The sequence below is a fragment of the Drosophila serrata genome, unplaced genomic scaffold (genome assembly GCF_035046125.1).
Source record: "Drosophila serrata isolate PLE 108 unplaced genomic scaffold, ASM3504612v1 contig_45, whole genome shotgun sequence".
In the NCBI taxonomy this organism is placed as follows: Eukaryota; Metazoa; Arthropoda; class Insecta; order Diptera; family Drosophilidae; genus Drosophila; species Drosophila serrata.
The window spans coordinates 234325-252158 of NW_028256943.1; the positions used below are offsets into that span (position 1 = coordinate 234325).

The following is a 17834-nucleotide window of genomic DNA, read 5'->3' on the forward strand; positions in this document are numbered from 1 at the left end:
GAGACAGATGCCAAACTGGTTCTCGTCGCAGTTTGCATGCCACATCCAATTGGTGGCGTATTGGGGTCGCAGTTGGCAGTTGGCGGCTCTCAGTTGCTGTTGGCGGCTAGCAGGCGTTGGCCAATTACGAGCACATATACGTTTCAATTGATTTCTAATTAACCATTTTGCATAGCTGCGTGCCGGTGTCCATGTGTGAATGTTCTCACGTGTAGCATGCATACACTTGATCTGCTTCGATGCCATGTGACTCCCCTCTGTCCCCTCTGACCTGCCACGCCCTCCATGGCTGTGCGTGCCCCTTGGATCAGGTGCGGGGGATGTCTTGGATTCATTTTGTGGGTCAAGCGTCTCGGGTTTTTGTCAGCGTCTTTTGTCAGCGTCCTGTGTGGGCAGACCCAAAAAGATGAAGAGTTTGTGATATGAATTATGACCAGGCCCACAGGCCAAGGTATTATTTTATCTCATATTCAGGGAAATCTAACTAAATTAGGTCAAAAAATGATCCAGAATAGGTTTTATTGTCACATAACAATTTGCAACTATTTTTGTTTATTTTAAATGGTAATTTATTATTATATCTCTTTAGTTTTTGGCTTTCAAGTCTTTCCTATTTGTCATCACTGAGTTTTGGACTTGGTTTTGACTGCCTGTCGTCTTTCTTGCGGATTACTAAATGCCGCCACAGATTAAACAGACGCCCATATGCGAGTCAATTAGTGCATGTAGGCGCAGAAATTAATTTGTTCGCCGCCAAATGTGACAGAGTTAGCAAAAAAGAAAAACAGAGCGAGAAAAAAACCCAGCTATGGCCAATCAATTATGGATATAGCCAGATATCAGAGATAAATCGGAGCATAAATATCTCTGGCCTATCCCAAGTTTAAAAGGCTAACGCATAATATTACACTATTTTTTTAATAGTAAATGTAATTTTATTTAATATTTATTGAGAAATATATCTGTGTCGAAAAGTCTCGCACGCGTGCCCTATAATTCCCAACTAGTTCAAGCATCCCCGAGACGAAGTGACGGTTGCCAGCCAACTTTTTGTGGTGTATATGTGTATGTGCAATTATAAAAGTGGCAAGTCACTACTATCAGTGTAGTTCCCTCTAAGCCTCTTAAAGTCTCATAAAGTGTTTAGTTACTAGATCTCAAAGTAATATCAGGCCATAAAGTGCTATTAATCTACCAGGCAAAGCAAATTAATATGCAATTATCTATTAATAGTTGCCTTTAAAGTCCAACCCCCTAAATTAATCAAATGATTAAACCCTATTAAACTATTAGAATAGGTCTAGCTAGAACTGGTTGGATTAGATTCAGTTAGGTTTAGGTTAATTAAAGTATGAAAGGTATAGTTTTTAGGTGTCTATACTATATTCGTTTTTTAAGATCCTGTTGTTATCCTACTTGGACCTTAATGAACTCAACTCGACCGGTTAATTTGAAGTCATTATGGCTGACGATTTGAGAGATTCTTGGTCTGCATGTTGGGGGTAAACCAATCAAATTGTATGCTGGCCAGGAATTCCATTCCTGTTCATTACAAAGCTCCTTACATAGTTGAGACTGCTTATTGGTGGTGAGATTTGAGTGGCCAAAGTGTATCTGTATCTATGTATCTGCATCTGTATCTGTATCTGAGCGGACAGCGCGGAATGTGCTGGCAATTAAAATGAACTCACGCTGGCAACCCTGACAAAAACGTGCCGCCATCGCCGCCGTCGACCAACTGCAACTGCAACAGTGCAAATAGCTCAGCAACAGCAGCAGCAGCAGCAGCAGCAACAACAGCAGTGGCAGTGGCAGTTGCACCGCGGCGTTGAAATCAAAAGTGATACAGATAGACCAGCATCCGAGCTCCAAAGTTAAAGCCACTATACACCAAAAGCGCGCACATTGATTAAGTTTCGATATTTGTGCACTGAACCGAGTTGAACTAAAACTAAGACACTTGCGCACGCGCAGCAAATTTGTTGCTTGAGTGTGCCTGCTGTGTGAGTTTTAGACCGACCTGGAAACGCCCTACTTGGTCAGGGAAATATAGATATTTATATTCAGTTTAATTATTCCAATCATGATATAGCTGCGAGATTTGTTTGCCAAGATGTTAGCATACTTTTTGCGGTTGAATAGAATAAAGCTCGATTCAGTTTTCATTTAAAATTGAGATACCAAAGCAATAGCACTAAAATATATCTTAAATAACAAGTTGGAATTTGCATAATTATTAAAATATTCTATAAGTTTAAAAATATTTTTTCATAAGTCTGTTATACCCTTCATTGCAGTCAGAAGCTAAAAACTCAGTGAAGGAGTCATTTCCGACCCCATAAATCATATATATTCTTGATCAGCATTAAAAACTTAGTCGATCTAGCCATGATTCGAGAAAAAATTTTTTTTTACAATTTTTTCAAAATTTTATAAGGGGTTACATCGTTAAAATTTTCAAAAATTGGCCAAATTTAAAATTTTTAAATTTAGTATGCAGATTTGTTCCCCGATTAAAAACTAGCACAGGACAGCTTTCCGAATTGAAATTAATGTATTTTTAGCTTAGTTATGATATTTTTAAACTTTGATTTTCCTAAAGAAATTTCACATAGAAATATCCATTTAAAGTTTTTGGAATTAATATTATCTGGGTCCTCTGGGTGATATTTGACGAAGAAGAAGTTATTTTTTAAATTGCTTTGCTATATTTTTTAAACTAATTATATTTAAATTGGATTTAACTTATTCTTTAATATCTATAAGACTCAAAAAACGTTAAAAGGGTACTCAAAAGTTTACCTAAATACTGCCTTTAGCTACCTATTAATAGCCTTCTGTTCTGGCTAAACATTTTAATTTAAGCACTGGCCAATTTAATTTCATAACAAAGTCATAACTTGATCGAGGGGCGTTGGATGGACTGTTACTGTCTGTGTATGTGTATAGTTATTGTTTCGATTGTTTATCTAATTGCTAATTTGATCGACATGCCAATGATCAGCCAGCCGGCCAGATGATTGTTCGTATCTCGGGCCTCCTTCCCACCCCACCCGTTGCCGATCAATCAATGCCGTCAATCATGTCCGAGCTAGTCAACATTGGAGCTTGAGAGCCAGAGGCTCGAGAGCCGGAGACTGGAGGCTGGAGAGATGTGGACAGGCCCCTGACATGCTGGGTACACAGCATTAGAGTTGTTAATGCCAGCAATTAGCTACCTCAGAGTGTAGCGAACCCGTTGAACCCCATTGAGAGGTGCCCCTTTTGACCAAACAATTATCACGGAGCCTGGCGTCTGCCATTCTGGACAAGAGAGAGCGAGGTCTTCAGTTGGACACTTGAACTTGTCAGTGGATTCATCTTTGGACTGTGTGTGTTTGCCCAACACTTCAAGCGGCGATGATGGGGTTATTGGAATTCCTGTGTGTCAGAGCTTTCTTTGGAAGAGTTAATTAATTTAAATGCAGCAAGAAGAGTTGGTGCTTATTGTGCCGGCTAGCCTTATCCATAAGTGTCCAAGTTTGGCTATCTATATCTGGCCGCAACGATTAGAACTATCAAGACTTCGAGTAGCGCCACAAACACTTTCCAACTCGGACATTATTATGTAATGTATTGGAGGTGCCGATGCCCGGACATAATATTATAATTTACTGCCCACTTTTAGAGCGACGCTTAACGCTTTACGATATCCGATTATGGCTGGGCAATTAAGTGGTGGAAACCATCGAACAGAACGAACGGTGAGCATTTGTCAATTTATTGCAGTTATAAAAATAAAAACGTAAAGTAAACAGTGAATAAAAATTAAAAACCACATCTGGAGACAATCTCGCCTGTCACTTGGACACAACACATACAAATTGGTTAATTAAAAATGGCACTTTGATTGCGATTACGATTAGCATTTGCTAAATACTTAAGCACGTCCCAAAACGAATCGAGGCGAAACAAATTCTCCCCAAAACAACATCATTGCCTTCTATTTATAGTGCTTCCTTTCCTCTATGCTCTACACCAAGTGTTTTCATAACTCATTGTTCCAATTCGTATTGCTCATTATTCGCGTGACAGGGCAAAAGACGACGCTGTCAGATGTCGCACACATGCTGCGACGATGAGAGATGAAAGCGAAGACAAGTCCAGAGCGTTCTGCAGCTATATAATAATGTGCCGATCGATTGATTTCGATTTCCATTTCTATTTTAAGTTCAAAATCGAATTCGTTGTATAGCGGAAATGCTGAAAATGTTGAGTGGGGTTTATACAAGAAAATAGCTTCAAAGAGATCTAGCAAAAAAGGTTCAGCACCTGTGCCTTCAGTTTATTTCTCCATTAATATATTTTAAATATGAAATTAAATTTGGTAGATGCCGGAAAAGATACACATGAGATAAATAATACTAAAATAATAAATAATAAAATTAAATTAATTGCCAAACAGGGACGCCACTCTCTCTAAATATGTCTGGAACGTAAAACCCCTTTAATTCCCTATAAATATATCTAAAGATTATTAAATTGATATTGTCTATATTTATAGACCTTCTGGGGATAGTTTCCCGGAACTAAATATCGCAAATAAATTTATAAATATTTACGTAGATACAAATGACATTAGATCGCAAAGGGGTAAACAAATCAGTGCAGCCACTTTTAACTTGAGTTTGATAATAGAAATTGGCCAGGAGGGGCACAAAGGGGCCTGGGTTAATCAGCTCTCGAGTGGTGCTGATAAAAAGGCAAGTGCACATGCAATGTACTAACTATATATCAAGTTCTACCTAGATTTTAAATCGGACAAAGGGCATACATATATACGACTTGAGCACGAAAGTCAAGTTGGGAAAATTATCTTGAAGTATATTTAGTAAGTTTCTGGTGTATACTTCATCGTATATATAGTAGTTATAGAGCTTATAGAAAACTCTCAGCTCTCTGTTACTTTTTAAAGGCATTTTGCGGGGGGTCAGGAAACTTGGCTACGTTAACGGCCATTGATAAGACGAGAAGATAGATAAGGCAAGAGGCCTGGGAAACGCTCATTCTGACGTGAGTCGCACAATCTACATATATATATACATATAAATATATATATTTGTGAAAAAGACGACCGACTTATTATAATTATCAATGATGTCTCCCGACAGTCGCTGTTGGCTTTGTTTACGCTCTGCGACACAGAAGAAAACCTTTTATCGATTTGGCAAAGAGTGATGTCATGGGGGCATATGTAAGATAGATAGAAAATGTGTTAAATGGGAGAGAAATTGTTAGCCAGCCAAGGGATGCCAGCAGAATCCAAGGGAGTTTCCTGTTTCTCTAATATATTTTATGATATTCCTAATTCAAAGTATTTTGTTTTTTAATTTCAGTAATTGGAGGAGTCCTACCTCTCGCTCCCAGAGACCGCAAATGTCGTAAACATTGGACTAAAGGGGGACATTGGATTCTAAGCACAACACATTCGTGGGACAGTTACCGCATAGAGCTTCCTGGGTAAGTTGGGTTTTTAAGGTCCTTGACATAAAGGAGTCCTGGGATAAGTGGCTGTTGTTGTTGGCAAGCCGCCAAAGGGTCATCAGCACCGCGAGCTTATAATGGTTTAAGTCTAATGCCGCCTGGTGGAAAAGAGGAAGGTGTAGCATGTGTCCTGCTAAACAGGAGCAGGTGCTCCTGTGTGTGTGTGTGTGTGTGTGTGTGTGTGTATGGCCAGGAGGAAAGGACTGCAATGACGGCCGCTTCCTGTATGCGTGGGTCGCTGCACCCAAGACAACTGCAATTCATTTGGTTCATGTCTAGTTCAACAAACCCACAAGTTGCCCGGTCTTGTCTTTTGTCCTCGCGGTAGTCCTGTGCGAATGTACCTGTATTCTATATCTTCCATAAACATATATATACGTACATTTATATATAAGTTAAGCAGATGCCATACCAAATTGGCGGCCACAGCTGCTGTCCGAATGGCCAGACTCCTCTTAGCTCTTAGCTGTTTCCTTTGCAACATTCAAGTTCAAGAACCAGGACGAAGGCAGCCAAAACGTCAACTTTGCCAATTTCTTTTTCATCGCGTCCTTCCGGCCGTCTTCCTTCAGGCTCAAAGCAACAACAGAACAAACGGAAAACAGCCAAGAGCAAAAACAGAGAATGAAAACAAATGGCGAAAAGTCCTTTTTGAGCATTTCATGGTTTGGACGTTGATTTTTTATTCGTCCGGATTTTATATCACATACCGTTTAGATCAAGGGTATATGCAGTTTAAGAACATTTTAGGACTTTTCGAACATATAAAGTACTAAAATTATGGGTCATAATATAATAATAAATCCGAAATGGGCCAAAAAACTAATTTCTAATATTACTCAGAACCAATATAAACTTTTTTTTTAATAACCTATAATGCTTCTTTAACCAAAATCTAACAGAATTATAATTTTTGTATATTTATATTTACTTATTTATTAATGCTGCATATATTTTTAATTAAAAGTAAAGCAAGCAGAGGGTTTTAAGTATCTCTTAGTCGAATCTTTCTTTTCTTTTCCTTTTTTAAATGCTGTAAAGTCCAAGTCATTGATAATAGGAAATATTATTTTCTTTTGCTGTCGGCACTTTGTTTCATTTGTTTACCTTTTATTTTAATGATTTGTTTTTGCTTAGCTTGCTGTTATTTAAAAATCCACACTTTAAGTGTTATGATGGGTATTAAATTTATGTTTTAAGGGATATTTAGGGAAGAGGAGGCATCAAATTGCAATCTACTTAAAGTAAACAATACAATAAAATATTAAACAAAAAACAAAAGAAAGAATTTCATATATATATATTGATTTTATTTATATTATAGTATATGTAAACATTATTTTTACAGGAACTGGATTTCTACAATATTCCATCTCTGAGATCTCTCAACTCACAAATTAATCTTTAAATATTTAAAAGTAAGCTTTAGATTCAATAACAGTTATAGTTCGTTAAATTAATGCAATTCTTTATTCAAAAATAATTGAATTTTAACTCTGATTCGTGATTCAATGGAAAAATTCCAGCAAAGAATTTTGATAACATTTTACCTGAGCGAGCACATTGCATTGGCCTGCCTGGTGGCCCCCCCGCTCGGTTTCGTTTTTCGTTTTTCTGTTCAAACATTTAATATTCATAATGGGCACTCACTCACTCACTCACTCACTCACTGACTGACGCAGACCCCATACCGAATATTTCGAATATACCGGGTATCTCTGGGTGTTTGAATGCCATTGGGGGTCGGGTAATTATGGATTTTGGATACGGTTTAGGTTTCGGTTTCGGTTGAGCTTTGGGTTCTATTTCTGTATTCTTATTTTTGTTGTATTTTGTGTTATTTTGTTATGTTTGCGTGCCCTGCATTGGCAGGAGCAGTCAAGGTTCACCTATTGTGCAATATAATCCGGCTGATTGGTTGCAGTTTAATAGCCAAGATTACTGATAATCACCAGATGAGAAGTCTCCCGATATGGCATCTTGGGGTAAATGATAGTTGTTAGCGTTTCTTGATTCGTCTCGATTTAATTTTTTATTTATCGTTAAGTTCGAGGGAAAATATAAAGAGAGGGAGGAGTCTTGAAAACGATGCATATGGAAGGCAGAATTAGTTTTTCTGTGCCGGATGCTTTTTGAGTGATCTCCGATCATGGCGATCATGCAACTTCCGGTTGCAATAAAAAGCCATCAATTGTGCTTTTGCGTACTCTGAGGCAAAGTAATTATGCAAAATGATGATGATGATGATGACATTATCTACAAATGAGTATGGCAGAGATTATTTCTAAGATATTTATTTGCTTAGGCAGTTTTTTCTATGAAATTTGATTTATATTTACAAGAAAATTGGGTAGAAAGATCTTTTTAATTTAAAATATATCAAAATACCAAATGTGATAAAATAATAAACTAAACAAAGAGTAAAACATGTACAATTAACTGAAGCATAAAATAAACAAAGAGCCCACGAAATCTTGGATGTCTCTGGGAGAACGTTTGCTTCTTCATGGTTTTTTCTGTTTTTTACCTGAATAATTGGAATAATTTCCCCCCCTTTGATGGCATTGGGAACTTGGAAACTTGAAAATTTGGAAATTGGACTGGTGTGACTATGGAGCTTTGGGTGTCCAAATGTCCAAGTGTCTGTCTGTCACCTACTAAATACTACCACACACACCAGACAGGCAACAAACCGTTGGCCAGGCCATAATGTGGCATTGTTTTCAATGCTAACCGTCAGTCTCGTGTCTAATTAGAAATATCTTGAAAATAGGCAAAAATTTCGATTGCATAAAATATGTATGTAAGAAACGAGCTTCGTGCTCGGGGAAAATCGAAAAAATTCTATAAGCTAGTGCCTGTGAAGCATTCATTTTCCGGTTGTTGGTGGAATACTTATTGTATCATAAATTTATTATATATGCCAGCCATCCATCCATCCATTCTATCGAGAGGCCTGTTTCGTTCCGTTCCGAATATAATTCAGCCGTGCAGGAGCACACCCTTTGGCAGTATTTTTATTCGGAACACAGAGCAAAGGGATGCATTCACACACGATTAACCCGTTTGGGGGTCTGCTGCTCCGCCAGATCGTTTGTCGTTCAATCAACTAGCATTATAGGGGGGGAATGGGTTAAAAATACATTTTTTCTTTTATTGATTTTATTGTGTGCGATGGCCTTTCGGGGTAATTTGCATGGTGCCCTTGCCTTGCTTTGTGCTTTGCCAATCGCTCAAACCTCTTTCTCTCTGTGTCTCCGTCTCTCCTCCTCTAAGTCCTACTTGGCCACTAACGCCTCCAATGCCTCCATAGTCTCCTCCTCTGCCATCTGCTCCCTCTCTCTGCACATTCATTGCGGATGCAAAGCCACGTCCCAGCCAGCCAGCCAAGCGATTCCGTCGTCAGTCCTAGGTTTTTTCTTTACATATTGTATGTATGCTCGTTGCGTTTCTGAATTTCTCACTTTGTGCTTGGCGTTTAATTAGGCGCAAAACAAATGCCATAAAAGCTGGCTAAAAATCAAGGAGTTCGCAGAAAAATCTATCAAATGCCACTACGCTTTGAATCTAATATGGAGTGGCATAGCCCCACTTTAGAACTTTGAAATTGGAATGAAAGAGATAAACAAACGTATTAAAGGGTTGAGGGAAGTCTATATATACTTACTAAAAATTTATAAAGCCACCCAAAGTTGCTTCTTTCTTTAGTCTAAATTTTTTTTATACCAACAATTTGTTTTTGTTCTACCCTTAAAAGGGTATTTTAAATATGGTCAGAAGCTTAAAAGATAGTGACGGAGTCATTTCCGACCCTATAAATCATATATATTCTTGATCAGCATCAACAGCAGAGTCGATCTAGCCATTTCAAGAAGAAAAAAAATTTTTGCCAATTTTTTGAAAATTTTATAAGGGGTTACATCATTAAAATTTTTAAAAATTGACAAAATTGTGATTTTTTTAACTTTGTAAACTGAGTATGCAGTTTTGTTAACCTGTTAAAAACTAGCACAGAACAGCTTTCCGAATTGAAATTCATGAATTTTTAGCTTAGTTATGAAATTTTAAAACTGTTATTTTTTTCAAAAATTGTCATATAAAAATATCACTAAATATCGGTTCAACAATGGTATTTCAATTTTAGTCAGAAGCTTGTAACTCATGAAGGAGTCATTTTTGACCCTACAAATCATATATATTCTTGATCAGAATGAAAAGCAGAATCGATCTATATATGTTTAGCGAAAAAAAAATTTTTGAAAATTTTTGTTCAAAATTTGTTATTAAATTTGATATTGTCAAGTGGTCAAAAATTGACAATTTTTAAATTTAGTAAAACTTAAAAAATAAATATGCAGGTTTGTTAAGCATGTAAAAACTAGCTCAGAACAGATTTCAGAATTGAAATTAATGCATTTTTAACTTAGTTATGACATTTTAAAACTGTGATTTTTCTCAAAAAATTTCATATATAATTATTGATAAATATTAATTCAAAGAATGCGAATATTTTAAGCTTACTTATGATTAATTTCCATTGCGATCCTCTAAATCAAATGGAACCTTCAAGGGAAAATTAAATTTTAGCTCCCGAACTTAGTTTGCCTTTCTATATTTCGTTTGGATGCAGGTGAAGTGGGTTTTCCCTGAAGTCTGACTGTGCTTTTTGGGGTTTCTAGGTGTTTTCCAATAGAGAGGGGGCTGTTATCTCTGCTGCGTACCCAGGTAGATTCTGCTCCGGTGTGTTGGCTCAGCACACCGCTTCTTGTTTACACGGGGCTCCATCAATGCAGTGCAATGCACTGCCAGCTGATACAATAATGCCCTCCACCAGCTATATACTCTATAAACAGATATATAAATATACATATATATAAATATTTTATATATGTTAATGTACACACCAGCCCAGAGATCCCCACGTGGTTTTAAGGGAAACATGACTTTCATTGGCATTGCTAGCGATCTTTTCAGTCAAAATTCGGAGGACGAAAAAAATTCCTATAAAAAATAAATGAGAAAAATATAGTTTAGCCTTCAAAAAGAATTTAACAACTTGCAGTACGTAAAAGTTGCAGTAATTGTTGTTCAAGCTAAGTACTTAACCCAACTGAGAAGTGTCATAATTCATGAGATCTATGTATACAAATAAATTTAAGTAGAGAATTCTTCAAGCTTAGCATTCAAAATATTTTATTTACATTTTGCAAAATGATTGACAGACGTCTTTAAGATTTCGCAGAGAACCTGTTATTTTTTAACACTTGACCGTCAAAGTAAACACTAAACGGCTAGGAAACGTCAGAAGGCAAATCTCACAGGTTGATAATACTTAAAGTATTAACCTAATATATTTATTTATTTTCAATATATTATAAATTGGGCTAAAAAAATATATTTTTCCATTAGGAAAATTATAAATAAATAGGTGAAATATTGGTAGAAGAATATAATTCATATAAACTCTTGGTTATTTAAGTTATTCACCTGTGGAAATATTTTCTTGAATTCATAGCTTAGGATGTTAACATTTTTTAATAGTGTTTATGGATAAATACACCTTGCTTGGGCTGCAGGTGAATGCATCTATTTGGTTTTGTTGTCTTCCTATTATCTGAGTGCAAAGTGTAATGAACATACATACTTACATATATATTAATTCTTATCACGATGGAGAGCTTCTTTGATTTCCCAAACAAAGAGATCAGTAAGGAGAGAGAGAGCGACTAAAGCAGGCAATGTAAAGGTGAGCAACACCTCATTTCAATCAATTGATTATAACAAAGCCAAAAATGCATGAATTTCAATTCTAAAAACTGTTCTGTTCTAGTTTTTACAGGTTAACAAATCTGCATACTTAGTTTACAAATTTAAAAAATTTTACATTTTTATAAATTTTTAAAATTTTAACGATGTAACCCCTTATAAAATTTAAAAATATTGGTACATTTTTTTTTTTCTTCAGAATATATCTAGTTCGATTCTGCTGCTGATGCTGATCAAGAATATATATGCTTTATAGGGTCGGAAATGATTCCTTCACTGCGTTTTAAGCTTCTGACTGTAATTAAAATACCTTTGCATGGGTATAATGATTATTAAAACTAAAATTTGCATTCAACTTTGGGAAGTCATGTAAATTTGTATAATATTTCCTTTTTTCTTAACCACATGATAAAGTCAATTAATTTTCAATACATTTATAAAGTTTAAAGATGCTAGTTAACAAGAACATTTTTTAATCTCCCAAAGAAGATAGAAAAAATGTGAAATTTCAAATTTTTAGTATATATTTTCATTATTTTAATTATATCATATTACTTCATTTGATAATTATATTCTGTTATCATAGAATTATTATTAACTAAGAATGTTTTTATTTTTTTTTAATCAAAAATGTTTTAAAGAGTTAAAGTACTTTTGGTAAGTTTGCAATGTGTTTAGGATTGTAGACACACATTCGAGTTCCTTGTCGCGCCACCAAAAATGTTGTCTGCCGCCAATTTTCCGCCTCTTTCCGCCCCTTTCCGCTCCTCTCTGAAGGTTTCCAGACCAGCTTCCAATTTATAGGATTTTTTGGGGTGGCCTAAACGGATTTAGCCAGCGAAAGGGGGAATTGACCCACCCGATAGATAGCCCTACTTAAATGGCAATAGCTAAAACAATAACCAAAGAGAGCATTTTAGATGCGGATAATCAAATTATTTTGTGTCGGCCCAAAATCCGCAGCGTATCCACTAATTGATTTTGTCTTTACGGAAAAGGGGGAAAATTGAACATAACCATAGCCATCGCTGTGACGGTCAAAATATATTATAATTCGTTTGAGGGCTGATGCTGCCGAGGCAACTTTGTTGTCCATCAGAGAAATTGCAGTTGAAAACTTTTGCTGTTGTAACACAATTTGCTGGGCCTTTTTCGTTGGCAACTGAAAGATGGATAAATAGATAGATAGAATGCATGGGCGGGACCACATGGCGGATGAGTGCGAATGGGTTTGGCAAGAGTTTTGTTTAATTTGCAAGGTGGATTCTAAGAAATAAATTAGGTAAAGGTAAAGATATATACTTTGTGTAATTCAGAGTTTAATAATTTGCAATTCAAGCATCCTTTCTCAGGAAATTGTTAATTTGCTGACATAACTTTTAGTACTTGAAAATGCAACCAAAAACCAATCAGTTTAGTGGGCCATAAAAACTGCTTTAAATGGCCCAGTTTATATATAATATATAACCTACCAAAAAAAACGTTGTCATTTCCTTCTTGCTCTTTTTTTCTACTAAATATTTGAGCTTGCGTCATTTTGGCTGCTGCTGCTGCTTTTGCATCGACTTTTCTATGGCTTTTTGCCTTAATTTGTTTTCCGGGCGCCAGACATCGACTACGACGACAGCGACGAGGAAAGCGAAAATTGGAAATTGAAATTTGATTGATTATATTACAATGATTACGGGAATGATTTCCCTATGCTAAGACCCCGCTGAAATTCCCTCGGTTAATGCTGGGGAGGCGCAGGAGGAGAGGAGCCCATCAAAGTGTTGCAAACTTAATTGCTGTCAATTGGTGGGAATGGAAAATCAATCGGGAGGAGGAATCACTGCATCCACCGAATCACTTGCAGTGCAGTGTGGTGTCTCTCGCCCACTGATTGACACTGAACTTAGCCTTCCCAGAGTGAGTGGGGGCGTGGCCCCATCTTAATTGAACACAGCAAACACTGTTGGCAAGAAGCCTCTTTGGACTCTGATCTCCTTGATGGGCGATGCCGAGGCAGTGGCTGACTTGGCTGACTGACTGGCTGGCTGCCTGTCAATGGACCGCTCGTGTCCGTCGAGCGGAAACAAGCGGAAAACACAGGAAAATGTCATGTTTTTGCTTTTCGAGGGATATGTGGCCCTCAGAAAATAAACATAGAAACAAGAAAGGAAGCTAACTTCGGTTAGACGATGTTGGTATACCCTTGGATTAGGGAAACGAATGTGAAATTAATCATAACTAAGCCAAAAATGCTTTAATTTCAATTCGGAAAGCGGTTCTTTCCCAGGTTTTATTAGTTTAACAAATCTGCATACTTAGTTTACAAATTTAAAAAGTTTGCAATTTTTGTGAATTTTTGAAAATTTTAACGATGTAACCCCTTATAAAATTTTGAAAAAATGGATAAATTTTAGTTTTCTTCAGGAGAAGGCTAGATCGATTCGGATTTCGATGCTGATCAAGAATATATATCATTTATAGGGTCGGAAATGATTCCTTCACTGTGTTTTAAGCTTCTGACTAAAATTAAAAAAGTATTCAAAAACAGCATTAAATACACTAAAATATGGGACTTGTGTTTTTTTTCTTACAAAGAGAGAGGTTTCTTTAATGTAATTTATATAATTATGTATTTATAGTTAAAAGTCAATATATAGATCTGAAACATTGACCATTTTCCAGTTCTAGTAAACAACCCTGATAAACAATTATATACCCTATTTGAGGTAGAAAAAATACAAAGCTTAAAGCCATTAAATAATGGTTACTATTTCAACATTTTCAATATAATAAAACAGAGTATTTAGTGATTGCTTCTAAATATAAACATTGTATTAAGCAAATGTAGTTTTTATGACTATTTTATGTGTGTTTTTTTTGTTTTGTTTTGTGGGTCCTACTATAACTATGTGTGTGTGTGTTTGGGTATGAAATCAATGAGTTTGAGTTGTTGGTTCATTTGCTTCGATGCCAAAGTGCTCCTCGACAATTCCATGCCATGTTCGACAATCGTTCGCGGGACTGACTAAAGCACTCATAGCACTTGAGTTCATTTAATTCATTTCGCGGCAACCGACGCCGCAATTTATGTAGGACACATAAATATATAATTTCCAAAATACGCACGAAATTCCCAGTGTTTGTTTGACGTGAATTTATTATGGCAACGCCGGGCGAACGATTCCGTTGATTTTGGATTTCAGATTTCGGATTTTTCAGATTTTCTGATTTCTGATTTTGTGTGCTTTCTGAACCTGCAGTGCGAGGAGCAAGCACACCACGTATTTACACTTGCATAACTTGAAAATATATGCCCGAGGCACTTGGCATGCCGCAAATAGAATATTTTTTTGGACAAGCCCACACACACAGAAAGGCAAAGAGCATTAAGTTTTTGGTACAAGTGGCGAGTACGTGGACGTAAATTGAAAATATTCACGTCTCATTATATTAATGTCGCTGCGAAAATGCAAATTCTAAATGCGTACATCAAAAAATGATTCAAACAAGCAACAGCAGCAGCAGCAGCCCCCAAAAGCAAACAAACAAGCCAGCGAGCAAACAAATTGACGGCAGATCAGCGAATGAGCCAACTGTTTTGACTGAATGACTGACTGTCAGACTGACAAACTGCTGCCACAAAAACAAAGCCAACATTCGTGTTGACGTCTAATTGTCGCTGGATCTGTCGGTGGCAAACTGTTTAAACACAAAAAGACAGCCTGATCCAGCTGGTTTTGCAGAAAGTACTCCCCATAGGAGTTCATTCCCATTAAACAAGTGACGATTAAGTGCAGGATCATGTAGATACTTGGGAAGTATACAGAAAAATAGAGAAGGAAAGATCCAGTCTAAAACTTTTATACACTATATACCATGTTTGAAAAATTATAAAGCATTTTCTGGTCTTACCAAAATAGGCTATATATTAAATTTAATAATCAGTTTAAGAATATTCACTCTTGTCAAGGCTCTCCTTTACCACTGAAATCCCTCCACACATTAATATTAAATCCATCTAATGGCCAAAGGAGTAGACCAAGCGACACCTTGCCACCATTTCCTCTGGGCAGGTGCTGGCTGCTGGCTGCTGTGGTGTGGCAATGTTCCACGATGTCTATAAATGTTTTCATGCCTAATTGATTTAACGTCTTGGGGCAGAGCCGAATATAGACATCGATCCATTGGCGGCGACGGCGACGGCCAAATATTCCACGCTGCACTCGTTAAAGCCGGCTAATTACGGATTTTATTTGCGAAATTAATTTGTGCATAATATTTCAATGAATTTAACGGATTGCCGCATACAAATCGCAATTAATCTTCCGCCCCAAAATCTCGGTTGTCAGCAGAAGCCCAGAAGCCCAGAACCCCAGCGCCCCAGAACCAGAAGCAAAATCTCTGGCCAGATCCCAGAGTTCCCTGGGAAAGTGAGGCGACTGACCAACTGAACATTGATTGATTTCTCGCCGTCCGTTTACTACTTATTTTTAGCAAATATTGTTATTTTATTTTTTTTTTTCGTTCAGCAAAAGGAAATTTTATTTTAAGCGATTCCGCATCGAGGCGTGTGTGTGAGCTGACGGGGCTTTGCTGCTGGGCATTGATGTGGCTCTCGTTGGTGGACATTTTCCCCTCCATTGGTTGCGTGCGCCATTGTGGTCATGGTGGGATTGACACCTTCCTCTTGTCGCCACAGCCCCACCAGGCATATGGCTTCAAGGTCACCTCGTTACGCTTACAGGGAGGGAAAGGCTAGCAAATCATCTCAGATCTTGCCACATCTGATCTAGTATATATTAATTAATTAATAATTAGAATATTATGTATATTTCTATTTATAAAATACCTTTAATTGCAGCTCCCAACAGCAGTCAATCTACCTTTGGCAGGCGTCGAGTGTTGCCGCTTAATAGCGGCGGCGGCGCCGCATGGATCATGCCGTGAAGGCGACGCGCGGCCGCCCGCTCAACACGCTGCGCTTCGAGAATGATGAGCTGGAATGCCTCTATCAGCGGTACACGCTCAAGCTGCAGCGCTTCTCGGTGCTGGGCGTGGTGGCTCTGGTGGTTGTCCTCTGCGGCGTAATGGCGGCCCTGTCGCTGGCCTTCAACAATGCGGCCACCTTTCATGTAAGTCCATCCATTTATTTATTTCAAATAATATTTACAACACTCGAAATTCCCCCACAGAACATCTTCAATGCAATTGTCTGTGTGCTATTCGCCGTGGTCCTAGTCCTGCTGCAATGCTCTGTGATCAAGGATCATCACCTGCCCACACTGTGCTATGGCATTCTGCTCTTCACTGCGAGCATCTGTGTGGTCTCGATGCCAACGCTGGGCAGTGTGTTTCCCGTGGATACCAAGGAGGTGATGGCCGAGGGCGTCTGGCAGATTGTCTTTGTCGTCTTTTTGGCCTATGCAATGATGCCACTGCAGATCTGGGAGGCGGTGGCCTTTGGCATTGCCCTGCCCTCGGTGCACATCAGTCTCACCGTTTACAAGATCTTCACGGATGCATTGCGTTACCTGGAATATAATCAACTGATTGCCAACATTGTCATCTTTATTGGTGTGAATGTGGCCGGTCTGGTGGTGAACATCATGATGGAGCGGGCCCAGCGCCGGACCTTCCTCGATACACGCAACTGCATCGCCGCCAGGTTGGAGATTCAGGATGAGAACGAGAAGCTCGAGCGGTTGCTACTGTCCGTGCTGCCGCAGCATGTGGCCATGCAGATGAAGAACGATATCCTGTCGCCGGTGGCTGGGCAGTTCCATCGCATCTATATCCAGAAGCACGAGAACGTGAGCATCCTCTTTGCTGACATTGTTGGCTTCACGGTGCTCTCCTCACAGTGCAGTGCCCAGGAGCTGGTGCGTCTGCTTAACGAGCTCTTTGGCCGATTCGATCAGCTGGCCCACGACAACCATTGTCTACGAATTAAGATCCTAGGAGATTGTTATTATTGTGTTTCCGGTTTGCCAGAGCCACGGAAGGATCATGCCAAGTGCGCCGTCGAAATGGGACTGGACATGATCGATGCCATTGCGTGAGTAATAGTTTTGGCTACTCAAAAATAATTATATACATATGTATGTATGTAGATCTAAATATATAGTCCACCGATTCGCCATGCTCCGACTTACATACTAGTAAAATTATATAGAAGAATAACTCCTAGCTTGCTTTAAATTTGTTCCAAAACAAATCTCGCACATCTGTGCATATGATTCCCAACTTGTTCTAACATCCCCGGAACGAAGTGACTGCTGCCGGCCACGTCTCAGAAATGTGCTGTGTTAAAAAAGTTGCAAGTCATTGTTTACTAGTGTTCAAAGTAGTAACTGATCATACGTACTTACTGGTCATAGCTACTTCCTGTTCAGAGTTACTTACTGGTCATAGGTACTTCCTGTTCAGAGTTACTTACTGGTCATATATACTCACTGTTCAGAGTTAATTAATGCTAATAGCTACTTACTGATTATAGATACTTACTATTCAGAGTTACTTACTGCTCATAGTTTTATTTCTTAAATTTTCCGATC

At 38.0% G+C, this 17834-nt stretch overlaps 1 protein-coding gene and 2 long non-coding RNA genes across 17 annotated transcripts in view; 1 reads left to right on the forward strand and 2 right to left on the reverse strand.

The window, feature by feature from the left end:
• Positions 1–17834, forward strand: part of rut (adenylate cyclase rutabaga) — a 40757-nt gene that overhangs the window by 5931 nt on the left and 16992 nt on the right. For all 15 annotated transcript variants that reach the window (XR_015272490.1, XR_015272491.1, XR_015272493.1 and 12 more), the window contains 3 exons: positions 5376–5499; positions 16142–16412; positions 16473–17335. Coding sequence is in view for 11 of the 15 variants with exons in the window: in XM_020950086.2 (XP_020805745.1) it covers positions 16212–16412; positions 16473–17335 (1064 nt within the window). In the remaining 4 variants the exon portion in view is untranslated. The remainder of the gene's footprint in view (positions 1–5375; positions 5500–16141; positions 16413–16472; positions 17336–17834) is intronic.
• LOC147644980 (uncharacterized) lies at positions 9973–10524 on the reverse strand. The gene is made up of 2 exons (XR_015272509.1): positions 10428–10524; positions 9973–10366 (listed from the first exon to the last, which is right to left on the reverse strand). It is a non-coding gene; the product is annotated as an uncharacterized LOC147644980 (long non-coding RNA).
• Positions 15743–16280, reverse strand: LOC147644981 (uncharacterized). Its single transcript, XR_015272508.1, has 2 exons — positions 16130–16280; positions 15743–16069 (listed from the first exon to the last, which is right to left on the reverse strand). It is a non-coding gene; the product is annotated as an uncharacterized LOC147644981 (long non-coding RNA).